Here is a 25,005-nt window from a genome sequence, read left to right on the forward strand (position 1 = left end):
CCACCAAGACTTTCTCCATATCAGCAATAAGACTGTTTCACTTTCTTATCACTTGTGTGTTCGCTGGAGTTGCACTTTTAGTTTCTTTCAAGAACTTTTCCTTTGAATTCACAAGTTGGCTAACTGCTGCAAGAGGCTCAGCTCTATTCTCTGGAGGAATTTGTTCCCAGAAGTGTCATGATTACTTTCTGATACAAAAAAATCCTGAAGACCTGGCAGGTATCAGGACACAGAGCACATTACCAGACCAGCTGCATAGAATCTTCATCCATTTTGGAGATACCAAAGAGTGAATTAAAGATATGACCCTAAAGGAGAAATAAGAGCAAACCCCAGATAGTCCTGTCGGTACAGTTCTGCAAGTGACAGCAAACCTATCTCCTCTCAAGTAGATTTTATTACTCAAAAGGTCTTCCCAATGCATCTCTCAATTACCAATTTATTTTCTCCCACTTTACAGCCTAAGACATATAAAATGACATCTAGAAGGAAGACTATGAAATAATAAATGTACAAACATATTTATATTTCCAAGTAGAAAATATATTCAGTTCCATGTTATCGTTGTGTATCCACTAGCCAATTGGTGTTTTGTAGAGGAGTTGCAGGTTGGGGAATTAGTTCAGGACTGAATGCTTAGCAGGCGACGCTGTTGGTATAGGATTACAGTTGAGCTTGAGTAAAAACGCAGACCAGGGTCAGTGATTGCCTTTTGCCTGAGTGTAAGGACTTCAAGTCAGTTGTTATCTACAGGGCAAGGGAAGTGGATCAAAGGTCTATGAGTTCGTGACAAGTGTCTCTAAAACATACAATAGCAAAGGCATCTATTTTGGTGACTGATATGGATGGAAAAATCTTGAGGAGTAACTGCTCTAGAAGTGAAAGCAAAAATTTTCTAAAGAAATGCTTTAACTTTTCAAAGAGCCAATATATCTACTTTTTTTTTTTTTTTGGTGGTACGCGGGCATCCGCCGCGGCCTCTCCCGCCACGGAGCACAGGCTCCAGACGCGCAGGCCCAGCGGCCACGGCTCACGGGCCCAGCCGCTCCGCAGCACGTGGGACCCTCCCGGGCCGGGCACGAACCCGCGCCCACTGCATCGGCAGGCGGACTCCCAACCACTGCGCCACCAGGATAACCCATATTTGCATTTTAAAAAGCAATTTCATGTGGTTAAGAAGGGAATATGTGGAACTTCCCTGGTGGTCCAGTGGTAAAGAATCTGCCTTCCAATGCAGGGGACGTGGGTTCGATCCCTGGTCAGGGAACTAGGATTCCACATGCTTCAGGGCAGCTAAGCCCACGTGCCTCAACTAGAGAGTCCGCGTGCAGCAACGAAGACCCGACGCAGTCAAAAATAAATTAAATGAATAAATAATAATTCTTTTTAAAAAGAAGGGAAGATGTAATCTTTATGGTTGAAGAAAATAAAGCAAAAGGGGTAGCATTTCTTCCTTGCTCATACTTGTCTCTGCTTTATGTTTAAGGTTTACAGAAGCTTTGCTGCACGTAAGTGCATAAATGCACCCTCAGCTCATTCTGTTCTAATACACATCTACCCTTAACAATATAGAAGCAAAAGGGACACAGGCCCTCTTGGCTACTTTAATATCTCTTGGGTGCTGATAACACCCAGAAATTGGGAATTCTTTTCCAAAATCTGTTGATTTAATGACTTTATATCCTTTCCTTCAGCAGCTATTCCTCTTCCCTTGAGTCCTTGAAAGCACATCGTTCTTTTTTAACATCTTTATTGGAGTATAATTGCTTTACAATGGTGTGTTAGTTTCTGCTTTATAACAAAGTGCATCAGCCATACATAAACAAATATCCCCGTATCTCCTCCCTCTTGTGTCTCCCTCCCATCCTCCCTATCCCACCCCTCTAGGTGGTCACAAAGCACCGAGCTGATCTCCCTGTGTTATGCGGCTGCTTCCCACTAGCTATCTATTTTACATTTGGTAGTGTATATCTGTCCATGCCACTCTCTCACTTCGTCCCAGCTTACCCTTCCCCCTCCCCTCAAGTCCATTCTCTACATCTGCATCTTTATTCCTGTCCTGCCGCTAGGTTCTTCAGAACCTTTTTTTTTTTTTTTAAGATTCCATATATATGTGTTAGCATACGGTATTTGTTTTTCTCTTTCTGACATACTTCATTCTGTATGACAGACTCCAAGTCCATCCACCTCACTACAAATAGCTCAATTTCATTTCTTTTTATGGCTGAGTAATATTCCATTGTATATATGTGCCACATCTTCTTTATCCATTCATCTGTCGATGGACACTTAGGTTGCTTCCATGTCCTGGCTATTGTAAATAGAGCTGCAATGAACATTGTGGTACATGACTCTTTGAATTATGGTTTTCTCAGGGTATATGCCCAGTAGTGGAGTTGCTGGGTCGTATGGTAGTTCTATTTTTAGATTTTTAAGGAAACTTCCTACTGTTCTCCATAGTGGCTATATCAATTTTAACAGTGCAAGAGGGTTCCCTTTTCTCCACACCCTCTCCAGCATTTATTGTTGGTAGATTTTTTGATGATGGCCATTCTGACTGGTGTGAGGTGATATCTAATTGTAGTTTTGATTTGCATTTCTCTAATGATTAGTGATGTTGAGCATCTTTTCATGTGTTTGTTGGCAATCTGTATATCTTCCTTGGAGAAATGTCTATTTAGGTCTTCTGCCCATTTTTGGATTGGGTTTTTTTGTTTGTTTGTTTTTTTGTTTTTTTTGTGGTACACGGGCCTCTTACTGCTGTGGCCTCTCCCGTTGTGGAGCAACAGGCTCCGGACGCACAGGCTCAGCGGCCATGGCTCATGGGCCTAGCTGCTCCATGGCATGTAGGATCTTCCCGGACCGCGGCACGAACCCGTGTACCCTGCATCGGCAGGCGGACTCTCAACCACTGCGCCACCAGGGAAGCCTGGGTTGTTTGTTTTTTTTTGATATTGAGCTGCATGAACTGCTTGTATATTTTGGAGATTAATCCTTCGTCAGTTGCTTCATTTGCAAATATTTTCTCCCATTCTGAGGGTTGACTTTTCGTCTTGTTTATGTTTTCCTTTGCTGAAGCACATGGTTCTTAAGCCTGGCTGCACATTAGAATTGCCCGGGGAGCTTGGGTACCTCAAGGCAACTAAATCTGAATCTTTGGAGTGAGGTCTGAGCATTCTTACCTATGTTTTTAAAACTCCCCCACGTGATTTATTTTTATTTATTTTTATTATTTTGGCTGTGCCAGGTCTTAGTCGCAGCATGTGATATCTTCGTTTGCGGCATGTTTTTAGTGGCAGCATGTGGACTTAGTTGTGGCATGCATGTGGGATCTAGTTCCCTGACCAGGGATCCAACCCGGGCCCTCTGCATTGGGAGCTCAGAGTCTTACCCACTGGACCACCAGGGAACTCCCCACCAGGTGATTCTAATGTGCAGCCAAGGCCTGAGATCCAATTAGAGCCATGGCTCTTAGGTTTTCAAGTGTAACCCCTTAGGTAACAGCATCAGTGTCCTAGGAAACTTGTTAGAATTACAAATTCCCCAGCCCTGCCCCAGACTCACTGAATCAGAAACTCTGGGCACTGGGGCCCAGAAATCTTTTTAACAAGTCTCCAGGTGATTCCTATGCAGGCTAAAATTTGAGAACCACTGACCTTAGAAGGGTGTTTTTCAAAACGTAATGTGTATTTGAACCATCTGGAGATCTTATTCAAATGCAGTTTCTGACTCAGGAAGTTTGGGATGGCACCTGAGATTCTAAGTTTCTAACAAACTCCCAGAGGATGCTGCAAATCTACTGACCACACTTAGAGCAGTAAAGTGGTACGTACTTTAGGTAGGTACTTTATCCAGGTACTGTATATAGGAAAACTTTTATCCCAGCTAGTTTATACACAGATTAAACTTTTTACAGTTGTTTATACAGTTTTTCTTAATTAACACAATCTGGTGAATCTGCCTATTAGCTCTTTTAGTCCTGAGGAAAATCCTTGGATTTTTGGTCCAACATTTTCTAGTTAAAACTGTTTTCAAAGTCCTTCACACAGTCATTGGTTTCTTAGGATTCTACCTATAATAGTATTCCTAGAATTACGTTACTCTGCTCCTGCAAAATGGTCAAAATGTACCTCTTTTCCCTTTGTCTAATCTGCCATAACCTTTCTTTTATTTCCAAACCGAGTTTCTACAGCAGCCTCTGCTCAGGACCCCTATTCCCAGTCCTATAGTTCTTATCTCTAGATTTTAATTGTTTGCAGTACATTTACTAGTGTAAATGTAATAATATCTAATAGTGAGTTACACAACATTTAGATTGGTCTGTCAGAATGCTGGTTTCCCTGACATCACACATTTTGGGGGGAAATTTGGCTCTTGTAGATACTGAATACTGTTTTGCTAGAGACTCCTTGGCTTATATTTGCCTTACGTTGTTTGGGTCATAATATTACTAAGAAGGAACATACACTTATTTCAAATTTGGCTATATTAATCAAATGTGACATGGGTTTTCTGCGTTTAGAATAATACGTCTTGAACATAACAAGTAATTTTTAAGACTTTTATTGTGAAGTAAAAAATATTTGGAAATTATTTTTAAAATTTCAGTTACAGAGTCAATAATTCAATAATCTTTATAAAAGAAAGCACCACCTTAAAATTTACATTCATAAGAAACAATCTAAAATGCATATGCTAAAATGATTTAATAGTACTTACAACATTATCAAATCATGAAATTCAGAAACGTTTTTTAACCACAGATCTAAGTCAGGGTGTCAGGCTCAGATGTCTTCAGGGCTAAGTGGGAAACACAAAGTAGTGAAGTAGTCTAATACAAGAGCTTGGAATCTGGTGGATTATGGCAAACTGGGGAATGCATACCCAGTCTAAAGACTTCTCAAATTCAAAAATTTTGCTGGAGGTATTATGCACACTGAATAAAACAACTGTGGGACAAGCTGTCCTGTACTGATTGCCAGTTTGCAACTCTGGGCTAAATGAATTTCTAGCAATTTATGTACCCAGTCTTCAAAATGGCAGACAGCACTTCTTTAGGTAGTTGTGTGCATATATTCTTAGAACATCTGGATAAGAGAAGAAATTTTAAAAACACCTCTTTCACATTTATTTGGGAGAAATTAGTTATGCCTAAGAATTAATTAAACTGAAATGAAATTTCATTCTTTTACCAATAGAAAGTTACATACCATAGTACATTATTGCTTAGTAGGAAATATTTATGTGAAAAATAAAGTACTGGTTTCACTAAAGCCATTGCTCAGAAAGCAATCACCTCACTAAATACATAAGAAAATACTTGTAATTCAGTTAACAACAAGGTTTACTTTATCTTTAAAGGGTACTTTGTTGGAGAACTTTAGTAGATTTCATACTTTTAGTGAAAAGTAAAGGTTCTAATCTGAACATGTAAAATTGCTATAGCTCAAATGGCTGTAACTATGTTTGTTTGTTATGTCAAAGTAGATTTACAGAATTTACAACACTGTATGCCATCAGTGACTTCACATTAATCATTTAAAAATAGTTTTTAAAAATTAAGGTGATGGAGGCATTAGAGGGCCAAATAAAATCTCCTTTAAAAAGCTACAAAGGCATCTTATAATTCAAATATCCTTACTAGACTAGGAATACATATTTTAAAATAACCCACAGACAACACATATTTCAAAAAAAATAAAACTCAAATATATTTTTTCTAAACCCCAAATATTTTCTACTTTTAAAAACATTTTAGTTCTTGGCTTGAGAAGTTTAACATAAAAAGAAAGCACCAGGAATTCCCTGGCGGTCCAGTGGTTAGGACTCTGCACTCTTGCTGAGGGCCCGGGTTCAATCCCTAGTTGGGGAACTAAGATCCCACAGGCCGTGCGGTGCAGCCAAAAAAGTTTAAAAGTAAAATAAAATAAAAAGAAAGCACCAAGTGTAGCCATATAATATTTTTAAAAAGTACTAGTTATTATATCTTTTCCGTAAAATAAAGTTTATACGGACAGATCAATTTCATATGTGGCCATTAATTTCTGAAATTAAAAAACCAAAGCTGTTAAGTACTTGGCCTAATGTTAGATGTTTAGCAAATGCAGAGTATGTATACAAGAAAATGTTAAGAAACAGTTATTAATTAACGCAATAGGTTTTTCATTATTTCAGTGTTCATGAATTGAATCTTTTCAAGTAGGGGAAAAATGTTTGGCATTTTTTTCTAACCTAATATTTGGCAAAGTTTTAAAGTTTAGCCAAGTCTTATGCATCTTATCTGCATTCTCACATTCAATTTAATTATTAAAAGTACTTAAGTAGAAAGCAAAAAGGATTTTTTAGTATTCAAAGTTAAAACTGATTTTACACATGGTAAGTATCCATGGCAGAAAATTAAAGTTGAAAATAAGATTATAAATTCACTGTGGATCCGTAAAAGAAATAAACATGTTTCTCGAATCAAATCAATAATAGAAATGTCATGTAAGGTCATATATACAATATAGGGTGACATATTACAAACTAAGTTTGACTTAGCAGTTCTTTAGAAACCAATAGGGTTTCTATGAATAAATTTGTTTTAAATTAATAAATTATTCATAATTTAAAATGTAAAGTTTACATAAATAGTAACAACAGACTAGATATTGATTTTATGGGATTCCCACAAATTGTACAAAATAGTTCAGCACTATTTCATCCAAATATTGGTTTACAATTATTCAAATGTATTTAAAGATTATAGTTGACTGATCTGTAACACTGAATTCCAGACTAAATTGACAGCAATTAGATATATAGTGCTGTCTGCTTGTTCTTCACATCATCAAAGGATCAAACTCCTTCCATAAGAAACATGATGGCTGCACTGGTTACATACGTGATCCCATTAGTTAGCGTATTTACGGAGGAAGCGTTCAAATGCATCATAGATGGCGCGCCTAAAATTAAATATGAAAGAAAAACTACAAGTAATTCGCAAAAAAAGGGGGACAGACAGTGTTTTTACTATAAGTTATTTCCAAATAACCTGTGTCTTGCAAGCTGACCTCCTCTCCAAATATCAATAGCTGTGGAAGAGGCAGGTACGTGAGGCTGAGTGTTTGGATCCATGTAACTTCACCAGCACTGGAAAACTTCAAATGTACTTCCAACCGATGGTTCATAAATGCCATCTTTTCCCATGAAGCACTTTTTTGTGCCTTTAAATTTATATATGTATACATTTATGTATAAAATATGAAATGATAAAATGAAAAGGAACTGGTTTCTTTTTATTCTGTTACTTGTTGAAAATTAACTGGCTATAGAACTTTTCAAATGTAATATTCAATCTACTGCATAGATTATGATATAGCAACTGAACTTAAAAGCCTTAGTTTCCGGGGCTTCCCTGGTGGCGCAATGGTTGAGAGTCCGCCTGCCGATGCAGGGAACACGGGTTCGTGCCCCGGTCCGGGAGGATCCCACATGCCGCGGAGCGGCTGGGCCCGTGAGCTATGGCCGCTGAGCCTGCGCGTCCAGAGCCTGTGCTCCGCAACGGAAGAGGCCACAACAGTGAGAGGCCTGCGTACCGCAAAAAAAAAAAAAAAAAAAAAAAGCCTTAGTTTCCTACATTAACTCCACTAGGTATTGTAGTATTTTAATTGGAAAGGAAGAGTCAAACTGATCTGGCCTAGGTTCATATTATTTTTAAGGCTTATTTTTTTTCCTATTGTCAAATACATTTTCATTGTAGAAAATTCAGAAAAAGGGAAAAAAGTCATAATCCCATCACTCTAAGATATCTACATTTAATCTTTTCCTACAAGCTTTTTTTTAAAAATGCTTATGTCTGCATTTTCACCCAGTTTAAATGATAACTGAGATCATATTAATCCTGTGTTATACTTGTTTGACTAAGCATTTCCCCACATCCTTAAAAAGATATTAACTTTAAAACTGGCACCTGCTACAGACTGTGATTTCCAATTTGTTGGAAAGACAAAGCTTTGTATAATGTTTGTGTGTATTTGGCTCAAAAATCTATAAAATGAGGTCTAAGGTTGCAATCTGGGCTTGTGTACATGGTATGAGGAGCGTTAGTAAAGATATACATATGCATTTTAAATCATTTGAATAGTCTCTTATTCATTTGTATTATCAATCAGTTCTAAATAACTTAACCCAAATTATTAGAGCACATAAAGGATTGGCTTGTTTTATTTTTAAATCTGGGGAATGAAAAGCCTGAATTTGTAAAATTCTACTACTCCAATGTCTTTTTTTTTTTTTTGTGGTACGCGGACCTCTCACTGTTGTGGCCTCTCCCATTGCGGAGCACAGACTCCGGACACGCAGGCTCAGCGGCCATGGCTCACAGGCCCAGCCGCTCTGTAGCACGTGGGATCTTCCCGGACTGGGGCATGAACCCGTGTCCCCTGCATCGGCAGGCAGACTCTCAACCACTGCGCCACCAGGGAAGCCCTAAATTTTGTTAGGTTTTGAAGTGACTAGTGGGGAGTAAGAGAAGCCAAATGGCTTAGCAGTTATTCCACCAGAGCATGTTATTTAATCTTTTTTGTTTCCTGTGTTGCTGTGTAAAAATAACATATGAAGCAATTGCTCTAGTACCTAGCACATGTTGATAGCTAACATTTATCTCTTTCTCAAATGAAGCCTTCAGATTAGCACTTATGAGTTTTTACTGCTGACTTCTATTCTTCCTAATGCCTCTCAGCCACACTCCCACGTAGATACATAAAAGAGTAAAAGAAATTTGACAACGATTTACTAAAACAAGCATGTGCGTTCCCTGCATTCACATGTATAACAGAACTTTAGACTCTTGAGCAACCCTAGCAACACTAAGTACTCACAATTTTCGTTTGTTTTTGTCTTAGTTTTGCTGTGCCAGAGGGTCACTTGGGTACTGGATAAGTAGTCTGCTCACTTACCAACTAACAGGGACTCAAATGCTTGATACATGAGTATTTTTTAAAAGATCATACTATAAAAAGAAAGGGTTACTATATTCCTGAGGACATTACAGACTTGGAGAATTAGACTGTACCTCAAAAAGGTGATATCTATAAACTGAACTACATAAGCAACAACATACAAAGAATTATTCCTTAGGTTAAAGAGAACTAAAACATGTCAAACATACAGCACACGCATTCTTCTATTATACCACTATCCAGCTGGCAGTTTTGGAACACTGCACAGGGCACTGGTCTAAGCACTTTATGTGAACTAATTTAACCATTAATGATAAATATTCCAATGATACCTGTTAACAATCAAATCTGAATAGAAGTAGAAATAAAACAGCATTATCAAAAAACTAGAATAATAGCAAAAAGTCTTTATAAATTTTATCAAATACCAGAGTCGTACAAGGTTATTAACAATAAAACCAGTATTTCACTTCTCTTTTAGGGTTCAATATTCACCTGCTACTGAAAAACATTGCCACATTATTCCACAGATACTCAGGTCATTCTGAGAGAAGAACATCAGAGTGGAGTGAAAAGTTCATGATGAGCTAAAGCGAATTTTGCAAACGCTAATGTTCCTCCCTACACCCGAAAACACCTGGCTATTAATATTTGAAGAGGGTAAAACCACACAACAAAGCATGCCTATCACATGCTATTTCCTAGTTCTCTAGAAGGAAAACAAAATAAAAAGACAAGATAGGAAAGAGTATCACAGTGTGAGAATTGAGAGAGGCAGGAAGGAAATAAGAGGGCTAAAATGTATAATAAAAATACCCAATCTTTATATTTGTTGAGCCAAAAAAGTCCCCAAAACAAACAACAAATAAATAGACACCTGTTAGACCAATCATCTTACCTGAAGAGTCCTTGTTTAAAAAGATAAGCACTAATATGACCCCCTTCTAGATATCGGATTTCACAACCAGGCCAAATTTCTTGTAGACTTCGAACTCCTGTTCGTGGAATATAGGCATCTTCTTTGGCTTGAACCACTATGATGAGGCTTGGGTCAACTGGAACTAGGTACAGGATTTTTTTAAGATGCAACATATATACTTTTAAGAAGCTCTAAGAATTTTATATAAATACTAGTATTCATATTGGAAAATAAAATACACCATACAATGCAGTAAGTAAAACATTTGCCAAACTAAAACTTTTGATTATTAAACTTCTGATTATTATTATCTAATACAAAATTGAGATGAATATTCTAAAGAAGATACAAAACCCAATGTTTTTAAACAACTAATAAAATGGTCTTAGATTTTCATGGATAAAATTTAAATATGATACATTTACATAACCAACTTATCTTAGAAAAAACAATGTGGAGCCAACAATAAATATATTCTTGAAAATATGAAATTATCTTGTAAAGCATCCTTAAAAATATTTCACATATTTTACATATCATCAGCATGATTATCACATATCATCAGCAAATATTCTCAATTTCATATAAAAATTAATACCTGAGAAATTTGCTACATGAGTACATTCATCCATGACTCCTTTCATAAATATTAAAGGTTCTTTCTGAAGAGTGTTTCTTCTTTGTTCTTTACTGAGTAGGTGGTATGACTGAGGATTACAGCGCGTATAACTACTTTTGTTGGTTGAAAGTGTTTGATTGAAGCACCCCATCCTAGAGGTATCTTGCAACAAGAGTCCTTCTGATGTGGCACTGATAGATGTTTTACTAGATTTATGGCACTCAGCAGCTTTTGGGGACACAACTTGGTCTGCCATATCTAAATTTAAAGTTCTAGAAACCAGGTTAAGGTTAGTTAGCTTGTCTGCACTGCTAGGGAAGTGTTTCAGGAACTCTTGTCCCATTTTGAAAGAATCTGTCTGATTATATGAAAGAAAAGAAAATGTCATTTAATATAAAATAGGATTTTATTTAACAACCTTGTTAAAACAGAGAAAACACAAACGTCCATCAATGGATAAACAAAATGTAGTATATACATACAATAGATTATTATTCAGTCTTAAAAGGGAATGAAATTCTGACACATGCTACAACATGGATGAACTTTGAAGACATTATGCAAAATGAATAAGCCAGACACAAAAGGACAATATTGTATGATTCCATTTTTATGCGGTACCTAGAGTACTCACATTCATACAGATAGAAAGTAGAATGGTAGTTGCCAGGGGATGGGAAGAGGGGTGAATAGAGTTTTGTTTAATGGGTACAGAGTTTCAGTTTAGGAAGATGAAAAAGTTCTGGAGATGGATGGTGGTGATGGTTGCACAACAATGTAAATGTACTTAATACTACTGAACTGTACACTTAAAAATGGTTAAAATGGTAAATTTTATATTGTGTATATTTTACCATAATAAAAACAAAAAGAGAAAAGAGATGTCAAAATTTAACTGAGAATGAAGATAAATGATACTTTATTGCTGAATGTTTCTTACTAAATAGTAAAGACTATCATTTAGCCTGTGACATGCGTTTTGTTTTGTTTTGGCTGCACCTTGCGGCTTGCAGGATCTCAATTCCCTGACCAGGGATTGAACCTGGGTCCCCAGCAGTGGAAGCACGGAGTCCTAACCACTGGACCTCCAGGGAAGTCCCGCCTGTGTCATGTTTTTTATTGCCAAAATTTTGAAATCCATGATTTGCTTTAACCTTAGAACTTCTAAAATTCTTATGAGTGCATCCTGGCAGTAATACACCAGCCACCCCAAATCCCTTTCTCAGGCTGAACTAAGAAAAATTAAAAATTATCAAGGTTGGACATCCCTGGTGGTGCAGTGGTTAAGAATCCACCTGCCAATGCAGGGGATACGGGTTCGAGCCCTGATCCGGGAGGACTCCACATGCCGCAGAGCAACTAAGCCCGTGCGCCACCACAACTACTGAGCCTGCGCTCTAGAGACCAAGAGCCACAACTACTGAGCCCGTGTGCTAAAACTACTGAAGCCCGTGCGCCTAGAGCCCAAGCTCCCCAGAAGAGAAGCCACTGCAATGAGAAGCCCGTCCGTGCACCACAGCAAAGAGTAGCCCCCACTCGCTGCAACTAGAGAAAGCCTGCGCACAGCAACGAAGACCCAATGCAGCCATAAATAAATAAATTAATTAATTAAAAACAAAAAACTTATAAACATGTTCAATTTCACTTATCCTTAAGTAAATTTTTTTTTGCTGAGGGATGCAGGATCTTAGTTCCATGACCAGGGATTGAACCCATGCCCCTTGCAGTAGAAGCGTGGAGTCCTAACTACTGGACAGCACCGCCAGGGAAGTCCCTACTTAAATAAATTAAATAAAAACTATACCAAATTTCCCTGTCTGGTTGACCAAAAAACCATGTAAGTCTGATAACACACTGAATTTGTGAACTTATGGGGAAACAGACACACATGTTCCTGCTGGTAGTGTAAATTCACACAACTAGAATTAGACAGAATCTAAGATTACAACTGCTTATACCCTTCTACTCAGCAACAACATTTCTAGGAATTTGCACTTGTGAACTGATGTATGTACAATGTTACTTATTGCAGAACTGTTTGTTAATAGTGAAGGATGAGAAGCAACATAAATGCCCATCAACAGGATACTGGTTAATAAGTCATGGTACATCCCTCCATATAATAGGCTGTTATGCAGCAGTGAAAAAGAAAAAGGAAACATTTGTGTATTGCCCATAAGAAAAGGGAAGAGAGAAAAGTTGAGATTTCTTTCAGTTTGAAAAATTCCTTGAAATACTAAATAATATAGTGGGTTATTTGTTGACAGAGATAGGACCTAGGCAAACTGGGAACAAGGGCAGGAATCGTTTTACTATATTTCTTTTTATGCTTTTTGATACTTGAACTATATGACCATACAACCTATTTAAAAAATAAAAGAACGAAAAATGGGTTGAAGGCAAGGGAAAACAAACAAACCACAATAACCTGGTTAGCAGAACAAATCACTAAAGCTATCCAGATCACAGAAATATAAAAAGGAAGGAAAGGAGGTTTAGTAACATCAGGAAATGGAAGATCAAAGCATCCTAGAATTATTCAGAACAGTACATCAACAAATTTAATTTCTTTTGATTGGGAAAACACAGTTTTTAAAATAAAAAAAAAGGAAGCTGGCTTGATATTTCTTGAATATTCATAACTGTGAACTAGTTCTAACTAAGACAAAAGGACTCTTGTATACAATCACCAAGAGTCACAGAGAGAAAGGGCTGGAGAAGAATACACTGTCATTTCAGACAGGCAAAATTTATGAACCTCCCTTAAAAAATGCATGTTAGGTTTTCTCATAAGCTCTCAAATATAAGTATCTTTCTGATTATATGTATAGTGGGACACAGGAACTAGCTAACAGGGAGAGCTATTTTGTAATAAAGTTCTTAGGCAAGTAATTAACTGCCCTTTGAGGCTCCGCAAAATAGACCTATTTTACAAGAGTGAGCCCCCCTCCCCCCTCCCCCCTCCCTTCCCCCTGCCTCCCTTCCCCCCTCCCGCGCCTCCCTTCCCCTTCCCCTCCCCCCCCACCGCCGCCTCCCTCTCCCCCTTCCCCGACCAAGCTGCACTGCAGGCTGGATCTTCTTCCAGACCAGGGGTCAAACCCGTGAGCCTGCAGTGGGCGTGCAGAGTCCTAACCGCTGGACTGCCAGAGAAGTCCCCTACAAAAGTGAGTTTTATTTTGATGGAATTACAAATAAAAAGTCCTCGTTGATAGTAGAAAGAGTCTTTTTCCCTGAGGTTTCTTGAGATTCTCTGTAACTTTTAAACTGAATGTGCAAAATTTTAAAATTCATGAAAAGAAAAAAACATTTCTGAAAAGAATTGGTCACCTTAGGAGAATAATAGAGAACCAACTCATTTCCCTGATAATTGGTAAATTAAGGTATATGTAATGAACTATGAGGTAACCAAATAATCGATAAGGGAAGTGGCTTTTTTTAAAATCAAAGTATTCCAATTAATAAATGAAAAAAGAGGATAGAATTAGAGTATCAGCATTTTGCAACACTCAATATAATAGACACAGACATTAAGCATCAACGGCTGCTTACACCACAAAATGAACAGCCAGACATTATCTGCTTCCTATACTCTTACTAAAGAATGATAAACTGAGTTTAATCAAGCCTCTAGACCTAGTTGCCAATTTGCAGGCAATAGAGAGCATGGAGGAATATGCTAACGTGTACCATGAGAATGCAAACAAAAATCTAGACTGTGAGAAACTCTACAGGTAAATAGCCCAAGTTCTTCAATAGATAAATTATAAGGAAAAGAAAAGGATGAAAGGGAACTTATAGATTAAAAGACACTTAAAAGACCCATAAAATAAAAGAACTGAAGTGTCCAGGGATGCATATTTGACAGAAGGAAGTAATCACTATAAAAATCAGGATAATGATAACTAACTAGTAGGAGGAGAAAGGTCTTCTGATTAGGACACATGAAAGTGGTTTGTGGGTTGGGTGCTAAGTTCTGAGCTGGGTGGTCAAGTTCTATTCAAATGTGTTAGCCATTTAATAAATGTAGTAAGCTATGCACTTGCTTTGCATGATTTTCTATATTTTATTTTTAAATGAAGAATTTTATTAAGTAAAAAATAGTACTGCTTTTTAAAAATCTGCAATTCAGGGAATTCCCTGGCAGTCCAGTGGTTAGGACTCCGTGCTCTCATTGCTGAGGGCTGGGTTCAATCCCTGGCTGGGGAACTAAAATCTCACAAGTCACGTGGTGCGGTTACACACAAAAAAGTTATATATGTTAAAAAAACAAAACAAAACTGCAATTCTTTTTAAAAATCTGAATCATTAAACATGATCAACATTTCCCCCACAATGTTCTGCAGAAGTTAAAAATACTTACTCCACAATATTCAAGCATGTGAATAATTTCTTCTTCATAAACTGTCTGTGTATAATACTGCTTTTCTAGCTCCCTCCAATTAATCGATTTACTTAGCACGCCCTGAAATAACAAACTAAATTAAGATCAAATCACACGTATAAAGCACGTTGTCCAATAGTTTTTATTATTATTACTGTGCAGAAAAAAATTAACAAAGCAGACTTGAGATTTCCTATCTTTAAACAAGCCTGCTTGTGAGGTTGGCCCTTGCCTAGAGTCTGGTAACTTGACAGTAAACAGTTCTTTACCCTGATATAAAACTTCCAAAATGATAAAGTGGGTCACTGTGCCTAAACTGCTTATACAAACAATGTAGTTTCTACTGAACACCTGATTTCCTTCTGGAATTTAGTACATGCTAGGCAGAGGGTGCCTAAGCGACTGACCCCTGATATAAACCCTGGACTCCTAGGCTCAAATGAGCTTCACTGATGGACAACACTTTGCACACATTGTCATAACTCATTGCTGAGGGAATTAAACACAACATGAGAGACTCCACTGGAAGTTTATGCCTGGTTTCCTCTGGACTTTGCCTTGTGTGCCTTTTCCCTTGATTGATTTTGTAGTGTATCATTTTGCTGCAATAAGTTTTAGTTGTGAGTACGGCTATATACTGAGTCCTGCGATTCCTTCCAGTGAATCACCAAGCCTGGGGGTGATTTTGGAACCCTGCAAACAATTACCGTTAATTATATATAATTATCTAAACATTAATTGCAATTAAATTACCGTAGTGAAGACCCCAGATGCTGTGGACCAAGACAGACATGGAATCAGTGGCATGGGCTTAGGCCAGCTGGATACTGCTAAGGAAGCCATCTGTAACATGATAACAGAGAGATTCAGTTTAAAGTTTACATTCACCAAAATGAAAAATATTTAATATTAAGAAGTACTTTGTATAGTAGCTGATGAGATAAGACATGAACACAAAGTCTCTTAAACACTCATTAGAATGTCTAGCAAACTCTCCAAATTCCCCAAACCATAAAACTCAACAATGACATATAACTGCCCTCTAAAAAAGCAATAAAATGTATTAGGAAATTTTAAGTACCTTAAGACCCATCACAGAAAGCTACTTTCTACTGATAAATATAGAGCAAACATGCTAGGATGTAGATGCTGGGCAGTAGGCTAAGCACACTCATTATGTAAGTGACCTGCTCAGAAAGAGCAAAATCTCAACCATAAAATCTCAGGCTTTCGAGGTTGACTGAAAGATGTCAAGAATTTGGTGAACTACAAAGCAGATTATAACTGATATAAACTGATATAAAATGATGTAATATGTTTAGAGAAGGGAAATGTTATTTTTGGCTAGAGGAATCAGAGAAGGCTTCATGAAATGGTTGAGTCTTTTAGGTGAAATGAAAGATGGGGTGTGGTCTTCCATATAAAGGAGACAGTATAATCAAAGGCAAGATGGTGAGAAACACAGGGTCTGGTAGGGAAACAGCCAATATATTTCAGTTACGCTGGTCAGTAGGGCACATGTGACCAATGGGGTAGGGGAGATAGGTAGGGCTAGAAAGATCGATCAGGATCAGATTAGAGGTTGCTTTGTTCTGTAGATAATGGGGAATTAATAAAGAGACCTGAGCAAAGGAGTGTTATTGTCAAGTGATTCAATGAAGCTAAATAGTATTTTATAACATTGATTAGAAAGGGTGAGATTTGAGGTAGGGAAACCAGTTTATAGGTAGTAGTCCAGCTGACCGTTATAACACCCCGACCTGGGTCATAACAATGGAAACACTACTAGTTAGGAAAAGAAATCCTTTCCCACTCTTCAGTTTCACTGTCTTTAGTTGTTTTGAATTTGAGTTTTTGAAGCTAATTTTATCAGTTTCACTCTTTGGTAGTTGTTTTGAATTTGAGTAAGGTTTTACACTTAATTTTATAATTCAAATGACTTACACAATATATATATATTTTAATGTACTATATGACTAATATGTCCAGAAAATGAACCAGAGCATGTTCCTGGCCCTCACTGAATCAATTGCTTTATAGAGAAAACAGACTGCTAGACAAGTAATCACAGTAAAATGAAATAAGTACGTGTTATTGAGAAACGAAGTATAGTCTAGGATAAGGCTGGGAATCCGGAAGAGTTTCTCACAGGAAGTAAGCTCTACTCTGGAAGCGAAAGGACAAGCTCTTATTCGGCCAGGTGAAAGGGAATGAGGGGGCACTAGATGGGTGCCAGCACCTGGCATTGCTAGTGCCCAGTTCAATAGCAAAACCTGTGGAAGGTTTTAAGCAGGAGAGAGCAGAGATCAGATTTAGGAAGACCACTCTAGTTAACAGTGTGGAGAAAAAGCCTTAAGAATAAGGTTAAGGAGTGAAAAGACTAGACAGAGAAACCAATTAGGAGGCCGTTTTAGTACACTCTAGAAAGCAAAGGTAAAACAGCTTGATGGAGAGAAGAGATAAAGGAAAAGTGTTTTCCAAATTAGCTATCTTCACCAATTTAACAGCAAAATAAGGCATTTATAGTTGACACTTGAAGTTAAGTTTATAATCAACTTTTAATAAAATATTAAATCTAACACCTGAGATATAGCTGTGGAGTAAGTAGTATAATCAGTGTCTACATGAATCATACAAAAAATATCGTTACTTCATAATTGGAATGAAAATTTAGAATCTGTTTCTGCTTTCACCAAAACTAAAATTAATTCTATACCTAAAGTGAATTTTTAAATAAATAGATTCCCTAGATCTTCCCCCCACCTCCCACACTGTACAACCCCTTTCAGTGCTCACAGCCCACAGGCAAGGAGACTGGGCAATCGTTCAAGGCTGCAATTTTCTCCGGCATGCGTACACTATGAGACTCCCACAGAGGAGGATGTGTCATAAATCCATTACCTTGCTTGATTCCCTAGATTTTATAAACATAACCACAATTAAATATCAGTTAAAATGAAAATGCTTACGTGTCCTCCCATGGATATTCCGGTCATTCCTAGAGGTCCATAACCCTCCCTCTCTAGCCAGTGCAAGAGAGCTGCAGATTCTAAAACAAGAGCTCCTCCCATCACAAAAAGATCAGACACGTTTTTTAAGCTGGACCTTCTAGCCTCACAAAACAAAAGAGAAAATTATTTATTTTATGTATTTACATGATAATATATGCAAATTGAAAACAGGCAGCCAGAATACATGTTTTTCCTTTAAAGGACCAGATAGCTAAGTAAAACAATGGAATAAATGGATGGAATTGGAATGCTGCTAACATTGTTCTGCATATTAATCACCTAAAACTTATTTTTTAAAAAAGCTGTATCTAGGGACTTCTCTGGTGGTACAGTGGTTAAGAATCTGCCTGCCAATGCAGGGGACATGGGTTCGAGCCCTGGTCCAGGAAGATCCCACATGCTGCGGAGCAACTAAGCCCGTGCGCCACAACTACTGAGCCTGCGCTCTAGAGCCCGCGAGCCACAACTACTGAAGCCTGCGTGCCTAGAGCCTGTGCTCCACAACAAGAGAAGCCACTGCAATGAGAAGCCCACACACCACAACGAAGAGTAGCCCCCGCTTGCTGCAACTAGAGAAAGCCTGCGCACATCAAGGAAGACCCAACGCAGCCAAAAATAAATTAAAAAAAAAAAAAAGCTGTATCTGCTCTACAACATATAATTTTCATTGAGTTTCAACTACCAAACTATTTTGAAGTCCAGAAAAGAATGTCTTATTTACTTGATATAACTTAAAACTGTTAAAATATGTATGAGAAAATAATATTTCTATACTGTCAATTTTTCATTAAATTATCACGATTGATATAAGGAAAAACAAATTTATAGTTGTCCCTTCTAAGAAAAAAATAATTACAATAGAACATAAAGCACATTTTTTTTTAAAGCAGTGTAAAATAATTCACCTAATTCTAGGCATTTTTCACAGAACTAGAGCAAATTTTTTTTTAACTTATATGGAAACACAAAAGACCCTGAATAGCTAAAGCAATCTTGAGAAAGAAAAATGGAGCTGGAGGAAGCAGACTCCAGCTGATTCCTGTAGTATACTGTAGCTATACTACAGAGCTACAGTAATCAAAACAGTATGGTACTGGCACAAAAACAGAAATATAGATCAATGGAATAGGATAGAAAGCCCAGATATAAACTCATGCACCTATGGTCATTTAATCTATGACAAGGGAGGCAAGAATATACAATGGAGAAAAGACAGTCTCTTCAATAAGTGGTGCTGGAAAAACTGGACAGCTACATGTAAAAGAATGAAATTAGAACATTCTCTAACACCATACACAAAAATAAACTCAAAATGGATTAAAGACCTAAATGTAAGACCAGGTACTATAAAACTCTTGGAGGAAAACATAGGCAGAACATTCTGACATAAATCACAGCAATATCTTTTTCTATCACCTCCTAGAGTAATGGAAATAAAAACAAAAATAAACAAATGGGACCTAATTAAACTCAAAAGCTTTTCCACAGCAAAGGAAACCATAAACAAAACAAAAAGACAACCCACAGAATGGGAGATAATATTTGCAAACAAAGCAACCGACAAGGGATTAATCTCCAGAATACACAAACAGCTCTTACAGCTCTGTGTCAAAAAAAAAACAAACAACCCAATCAAAAAATGGGCAAAAGATCTAAATAGTCATTCCTCCAAAGAAGACATACAGATGGCCAAAAAGCACATGATAAGATGCTCAACATCACTAATAATTAGAAAAATGCAAATCAAACCTGCAGTGAGGTATCACCTCGCACCAGTCAGAATGGCCATCAGCAAAAGGTCTACGAACAATAAATGCTGGAGAGGGTGTGGAGAAAAGGGAACCCACCTACACTGTTGGTGGGAATGTAAATTGGTACAACCTCTATGGAGAACAGTATGGAGCTTCCTTAAAAAACTTAAAATAGAACTACCATATGATCCAGCAATCCCACTCCTGGGCATATCCAGAGAAAACCATAATCTGAAAGGATACATGCACCCCAATGTTCATTGCAGCACTATTTACAATAGCTAAGACATGGAAGCAACCTAAATGTCCATCAACAGAGGAGTGGATAAAGAAGATGTGGTATATCTATCTATCTATCTATCTATACAATGGAATATTACTCAGCCATAAAAATGAAATAATGCCATTTGCAGCAACATGGATGGACCTCAAGATTATCATACTAAGTGAAGTAAGTCATACTGAGAAAGACAAATAGCATATGATATCAATCATATGTGGAATCTAATTTAAAAAAAGATACAAATAAACTTATTTACAAAACAGAAACAGACTTACAGATATCAAAAACACACTTACAGTTACCAAAGGGGAAATGTGGTGGGGGAGGGATAAATCAGGAGCTTGGGATGAACATACACATACTATTATATATAAGATAGATAACCGGGACTTCCCTGGTGGTGCAGTGGTTAAAAATCAGCCTGCCAGGGCTTCCCTGGTGGCGTAGAGGTTAAGAATCCACCTGCCAATGCAGGGGACACGGGTTTGAGCCCTGGTCTGGGAAGATCCCACATGCCACGGAGCAACTAGGCCCATGTGCCACAACTACTGAGCCTGCACTCTAGAGCCCGCGAGCCTAGAGCCCGTGCTCCGCAACAAGAGAAGCCACCGCAATGAGAAGCCCTTGTACTGCAACGAAGAGCAGCCCCCTCTTGCCACAACTAGAGGAAGCCCGTGTGCAGCAACGAAGACCCAACGCAGCCAAAAATAAAAAAATAAATAAATTTAAATTAAGAAAAAAAGATAGATAACCAACAAGGACTTACTGTATAGCACAGCAAACTCTACTCAATATTCTGTGATAACCTATGTGAGAAGAGAATCTAAAAAATAGTGAATAGATGTATTTGTATAACTGACTCACTTTGCTGTACAGCAGAAACTAAAACAACGTTGTAAATAATTATACTCAAATAAAATTAAAATCTTAAAAAAAGGAACAAGGCAACAACAACAAAAAATAAAATAAATAGCAATGTAAAAGAATTCAAATAATACTAGGCTCATGTATTACCAAAATCTTAAATGTTGCTTATTTTCACAAAATACGTAATTTATGAATATGTTAGAACATTTTTATAATACATGTTTTGATTAATTTAAATACACACCAATTCAATTGAAACTTTCTGTTTTAGAAACTGATTTTACATAAGTACATTTCTTTATAAGAAGCACTTAAATATATATTTTTAGAATCCGGAACTATTCTTATATAATTATAAAAAATATGATTTTATTACTAAAGTGACCAAGTTACAATCTATTTTTTTAAGTCTTTATTGAATTTGTTACAATATTGCTTCTGTTTTATGTTTTGTTTTGTTTTTTTTTGGCTGCGAGGCATGTGGGATCTTAGCTCCTTGACCAGGGATCGAACCCACACCCCCTGCATTGGAAGGCAAAGTCTTAACCACTGAACTGCCAGGGAAGTCCCTATAATCTACTTTTTTAAATTTAATTCATATAAAGACATACATAATTAGCTCCTATATGAAACCTTGCCAAAATGTACAAAAATTCATTTTGTCAATGGTTATTTATTATACAACCATGTAGAATAATTATATGCAAAGATCCAGGTACCACAAGAATGCAAGGGGCCCAGAATTCTGTTTTTCAGAAAAAATGGTTAGGCTATCAAAAATTTTAAGATGGCTGAAAATTCAGTATAAAGACTGGAAAATGAAGATAACACATACTTACATTTGGTCCTTGGGTTTCCTGCAGCCATTTAAGAATGTGGGTCAAAGAGAAAGTTTTTAAATAATTAAACACACTCTGTGTCTCAAAACACATTAACTTAAGCAAAATAGTTAAACTTGAAGACAATTTAATGCTGAAATAACTATTTTCCAAATAGGCTGTTAAGGAGTTCTCAGGTTTTTCAACTTAATTATTTTTCTTTTTTTAAAAAGCTTCATTGAGACATAATCACATAGCATACAATTCACCCATCTAAAGTGTACAATTCAATATTTTTAGTAATTCAGCAGGGTTGTGTAATCCCCAACTTAATATTAAAATGAAGTTTATTGGTCTCTTTTTTCACTTATAAAAAAATCTAGAAAATTCAGAAAATCATGTTAGAAGAAAAACTATTTTATCTACAGACAACCATATTAATATTTTTTTGTATTTCTTTCCAAAATTTTCCCTTAGGCACAGTTTCTAAATAGAAAATAATGGATTTTCTATTTTAGGTTTTTTGCATACCTATGCCATACCATAGAGTTTTATATCCTCTTTTTGCATTATAAATACTTTTCATTCATTACTGTAAACTTTTTAAATAATAACTAACTGTTAAAATTTACTGCATCCTTATTATTTACCAGTATTAACTATTCTAATACTCTGAATAACCTAAGAGATTATTCCCATTTACCAAGGAAAAGTTGAGGTACTAAAAGGTTAACTAACAGGTTCAAGGTCATACAGGTAGTAAAGTAATAAACATAACACAACCAACTGTACAACATTCCAATGCTATGAACCACAATTTACTTAACCATTTTTCTATTGTTAGACATTTAAGCTATTTCTAATGTTTTACTATTATAAGTTATAAGCTATTAAATATCTTTCCTCTTTTCTATCATTTTCTCTTTTCTTAATATTTTATCCTTAGAATAAACTTCCCAGAATCAAAATGTCAAGGGATGTGAGATTTTTAAAGGTTTCTGATGCATATAGTAAAAATGCTTTCCCAAAGGGTTGAACTGCTTTTCACAGTCATCAGTAATAAGAGTGCCCATTTCACAATAGCCTTATGACTACTGTGTTTTATTTTTTAAATCTTTTGTAACTGCTCTTTTAACTTTACATTTCTCTTATTACCAGCAACGCTGAACATTTCTTTATATCTGCACATCAGTTTCATTTCTTCTTCTGGGAATAGTCTGACATAATCTTGAAAATTAAGTTAAGAACTGTTCTAAACCTCAACTGATACTTACATGTAAATGTATTTAAAACATGAGGGTTTCCTTAATAAGTCAAACACTTGACTTATTAATATTAAAATCCAGTATAAATCTCAAAAGAAACAGAAGAGCGGTTTATCTTCATTATACAACAGAAGCAAAATCCTTAAATTGCCTTTTAAAAAGGCATGAAACAATTTTTCACTTCTTTTCATTCTTGCTCCTTAATTCTTAAGCATTTTCTGAACTGACTAAATATAATTGGTTTAGAAAAGCTGGTTACTATCATTCCTTTTGATGACTAAATCTATAAATAAATAAATAAGAAAAAAGATTTCTAGGTATCACAAAAGGATATAATAAGGGTTTTCTAACAGCAAAGAAGCCATTCGGGCTTCTTTAATCATAGGACGAGCCATTAGTGTTCGTCGTCTCCAGTAATGCTGAGGAAAGAAAAGATGATGTACTTAAAGAATATAATAAATAAATTAGGAGTGTGGGATTAACATATACACACTACTATATATAAAATAGGTAAACAACAAGGACCTGCTGTATAGCATCAGGAACTCTACTCGATATTCTGTAATAACCTACAAAAGAATGGATATATGTACAAGTATAACTGAATCACTTTGCTGTACACCTGAAACTAACACAATATTGTAAATCAACTGTAGTCTAATGTAAAATTAAAATTAAATTAAAAATATAATAACCACATCTGTTAAGGAGAGTAACTTAACAAATTAGGGATTAAGATGTTATAATAAAGTCTTACATGATCTCCTGTTCCAGCAAGATGAATGCATACGGGTCTATATTTGCTGTTCCATTCTTTAGGCACAATAAATTGGAACCTATTTAAAATAAAACACATCAGTGAAACTAAAAGTCTTTTAATACAAACTTTGAATTATTAAAAGTTTCATAATTAAATTATTTGGGACAAAAGGTCATTCAGAATTTTGCCATTCAAACTGTAATTGACTTGCTGTTTTCCACGTCCTGTTGGATGAAAGTACAGGTGCTTTATGGCATGATTATTCATCTATAAATTCTATTTCAATAGATATTAGCAATGTAGATTGTGTATTTAAAATATCATGATCATTTAGTAGTTTAAAAAAATCTGAGTTTTCAGGCACTGATGAATTTTCATTATCATTTATTTATTAAAATGCATTAAAATTCTGTTATAATGGTTATGGGAATGTAATAAACATAAACATATGTTTTGGTAGAAAAAAAACCCTGTAACTGACTGATTAAACTAATGTTTGCCCAACTGGCAACAAAGATACTGTAAATTTGCTTGGTGTTACGGTATTAAAAATTCAATTACAATATAAGCACAGAATTTATTGCAATCATTTTTACCTTATTCAATACCACAACTTTATATATGCATAATGAAATTTTCTTATTTTTAAAGACATCAATATATATGATTAAGTCCTAGAAAAACAATTCTTTAGATAGCTCCACTTCTTTTCCTTGCAGGAATAATGCTTGGCTGTACAAGCTGTTGATATCAATAACATAGTTCATGTTATCTTTTTTTCAACTTGCAGTATATAACAGGATTTGATTTATTAAAACTTTTATGTTTGGAGATAAAAGCAAACCACACCAGAAAAAACACAGTCTTCTCTATTTGTCGTCTTCTTATCGTAGTATCTTGGTCCTCTCATTTAATGTTTTTTCCTATATGACTTCTTCTTTTTTTATCATTGTAGTAAAATGTATATAACATAAAATTTACCATTTTTACCATTTTTAAGTGTACAGTTCAGTGACATTAAGTACACTTACATTGTTATGCAATCACTACCACCATCCATCTTCAGAACCTTTTTATCTTCCCAAACTGATTTACTTCTCCTTTCAATTTCCTTAGCAGTTGACATTTTGGAATTATTATCACAGTAGAACACTGCACTCTGTCAGCTCAAGGTTTGACCTTAGGCGGTTGTGTTCTCAGGCAACATAAACCTGAATTCTGAGCTTACTTTGCCTGGGCAAGGGAAAATATCACTACTTATCTACTGTCAATAAATTGTTGAATAGAACATAGAAAAGAAAATTTAGGATGGTTTAATGATTATATCTGTTTTGTGCTCATGAAAACTAACTCTTAATTTTCAGTCTCATAATCAAAACTACCAACGTT

The 25,005-nt window shown here is 36.2% G+C and overlaps 1 protein-coding gene across 3 annotated transcripts in view; it reads right to left on the reverse strand.

Annotated features, from left to right (window-relative positions):
- Window positions 1–4,559: 4,559 nt before the first annotated feature.
- The window catches only part of ABHD18 (abhydrolase domain containing 18), a 34,736-nt gene continuing 14,290 nt past the window's right edge, over window positions 4,560–25,005 (reverse strand). Inside the window, exons 5-13 of one of the 3 annotated variants that reach the window (XM_082838638.1) lie at window positions 23,614–23,692; window positions 23,189–23,275; window positions 21,613–21,638; window positions 17,831–17,969; window positions 15,615–15,704; window positions 14,841–14,942; window positions 10,460–10,838; window positions 9,841–10,003; window positions 4,560–6,944 (exon numbers count right to left, since the gene is read on the reverse strand). In XM_082838638.1, coding sequence (XP_082694764.1) covers window positions 6,893–6,944; window positions 9,841–10,003; window positions 10,460–10,838; window positions 14,841–14,942; window positions 15,615–15,704; window positions 17,831–17,969; window positions 21,613–21,638; window positions 23,189–23,275; window positions 23,614–23,692 — 1,117 coding nt within the window. In that variant the 3' untranslated portion in view covers window positions 4,560–6,892. Of the gene's footprint in view, window positions 6,945–9,840; window positions 10,004–10,459; window positions 10,839–14,840; window positions 14,943–15,614; window positions 15,705–17,830; window positions 17,975–21,612; window positions 21,639–23,188; window positions 23,276–23,613; window positions 23,693–25,005 lie in introns of those variants that run through there. The other 2 variants (XM_082838639.1, XM_082838640.1) reach the window with 2 other exon arrangements.

This window comes from Leucopleurus acutus (genome assembly GCF_964270905.1).
Source record: "Leucopleurus acutus genome assembly, chromosome: 4".
Lineage (NCBI taxonomy): Eukaryota > Metazoa > Chordata > Mammalia > Artiodactyla > Delphinidae > Leucopleurus > Leucopleurus acutus.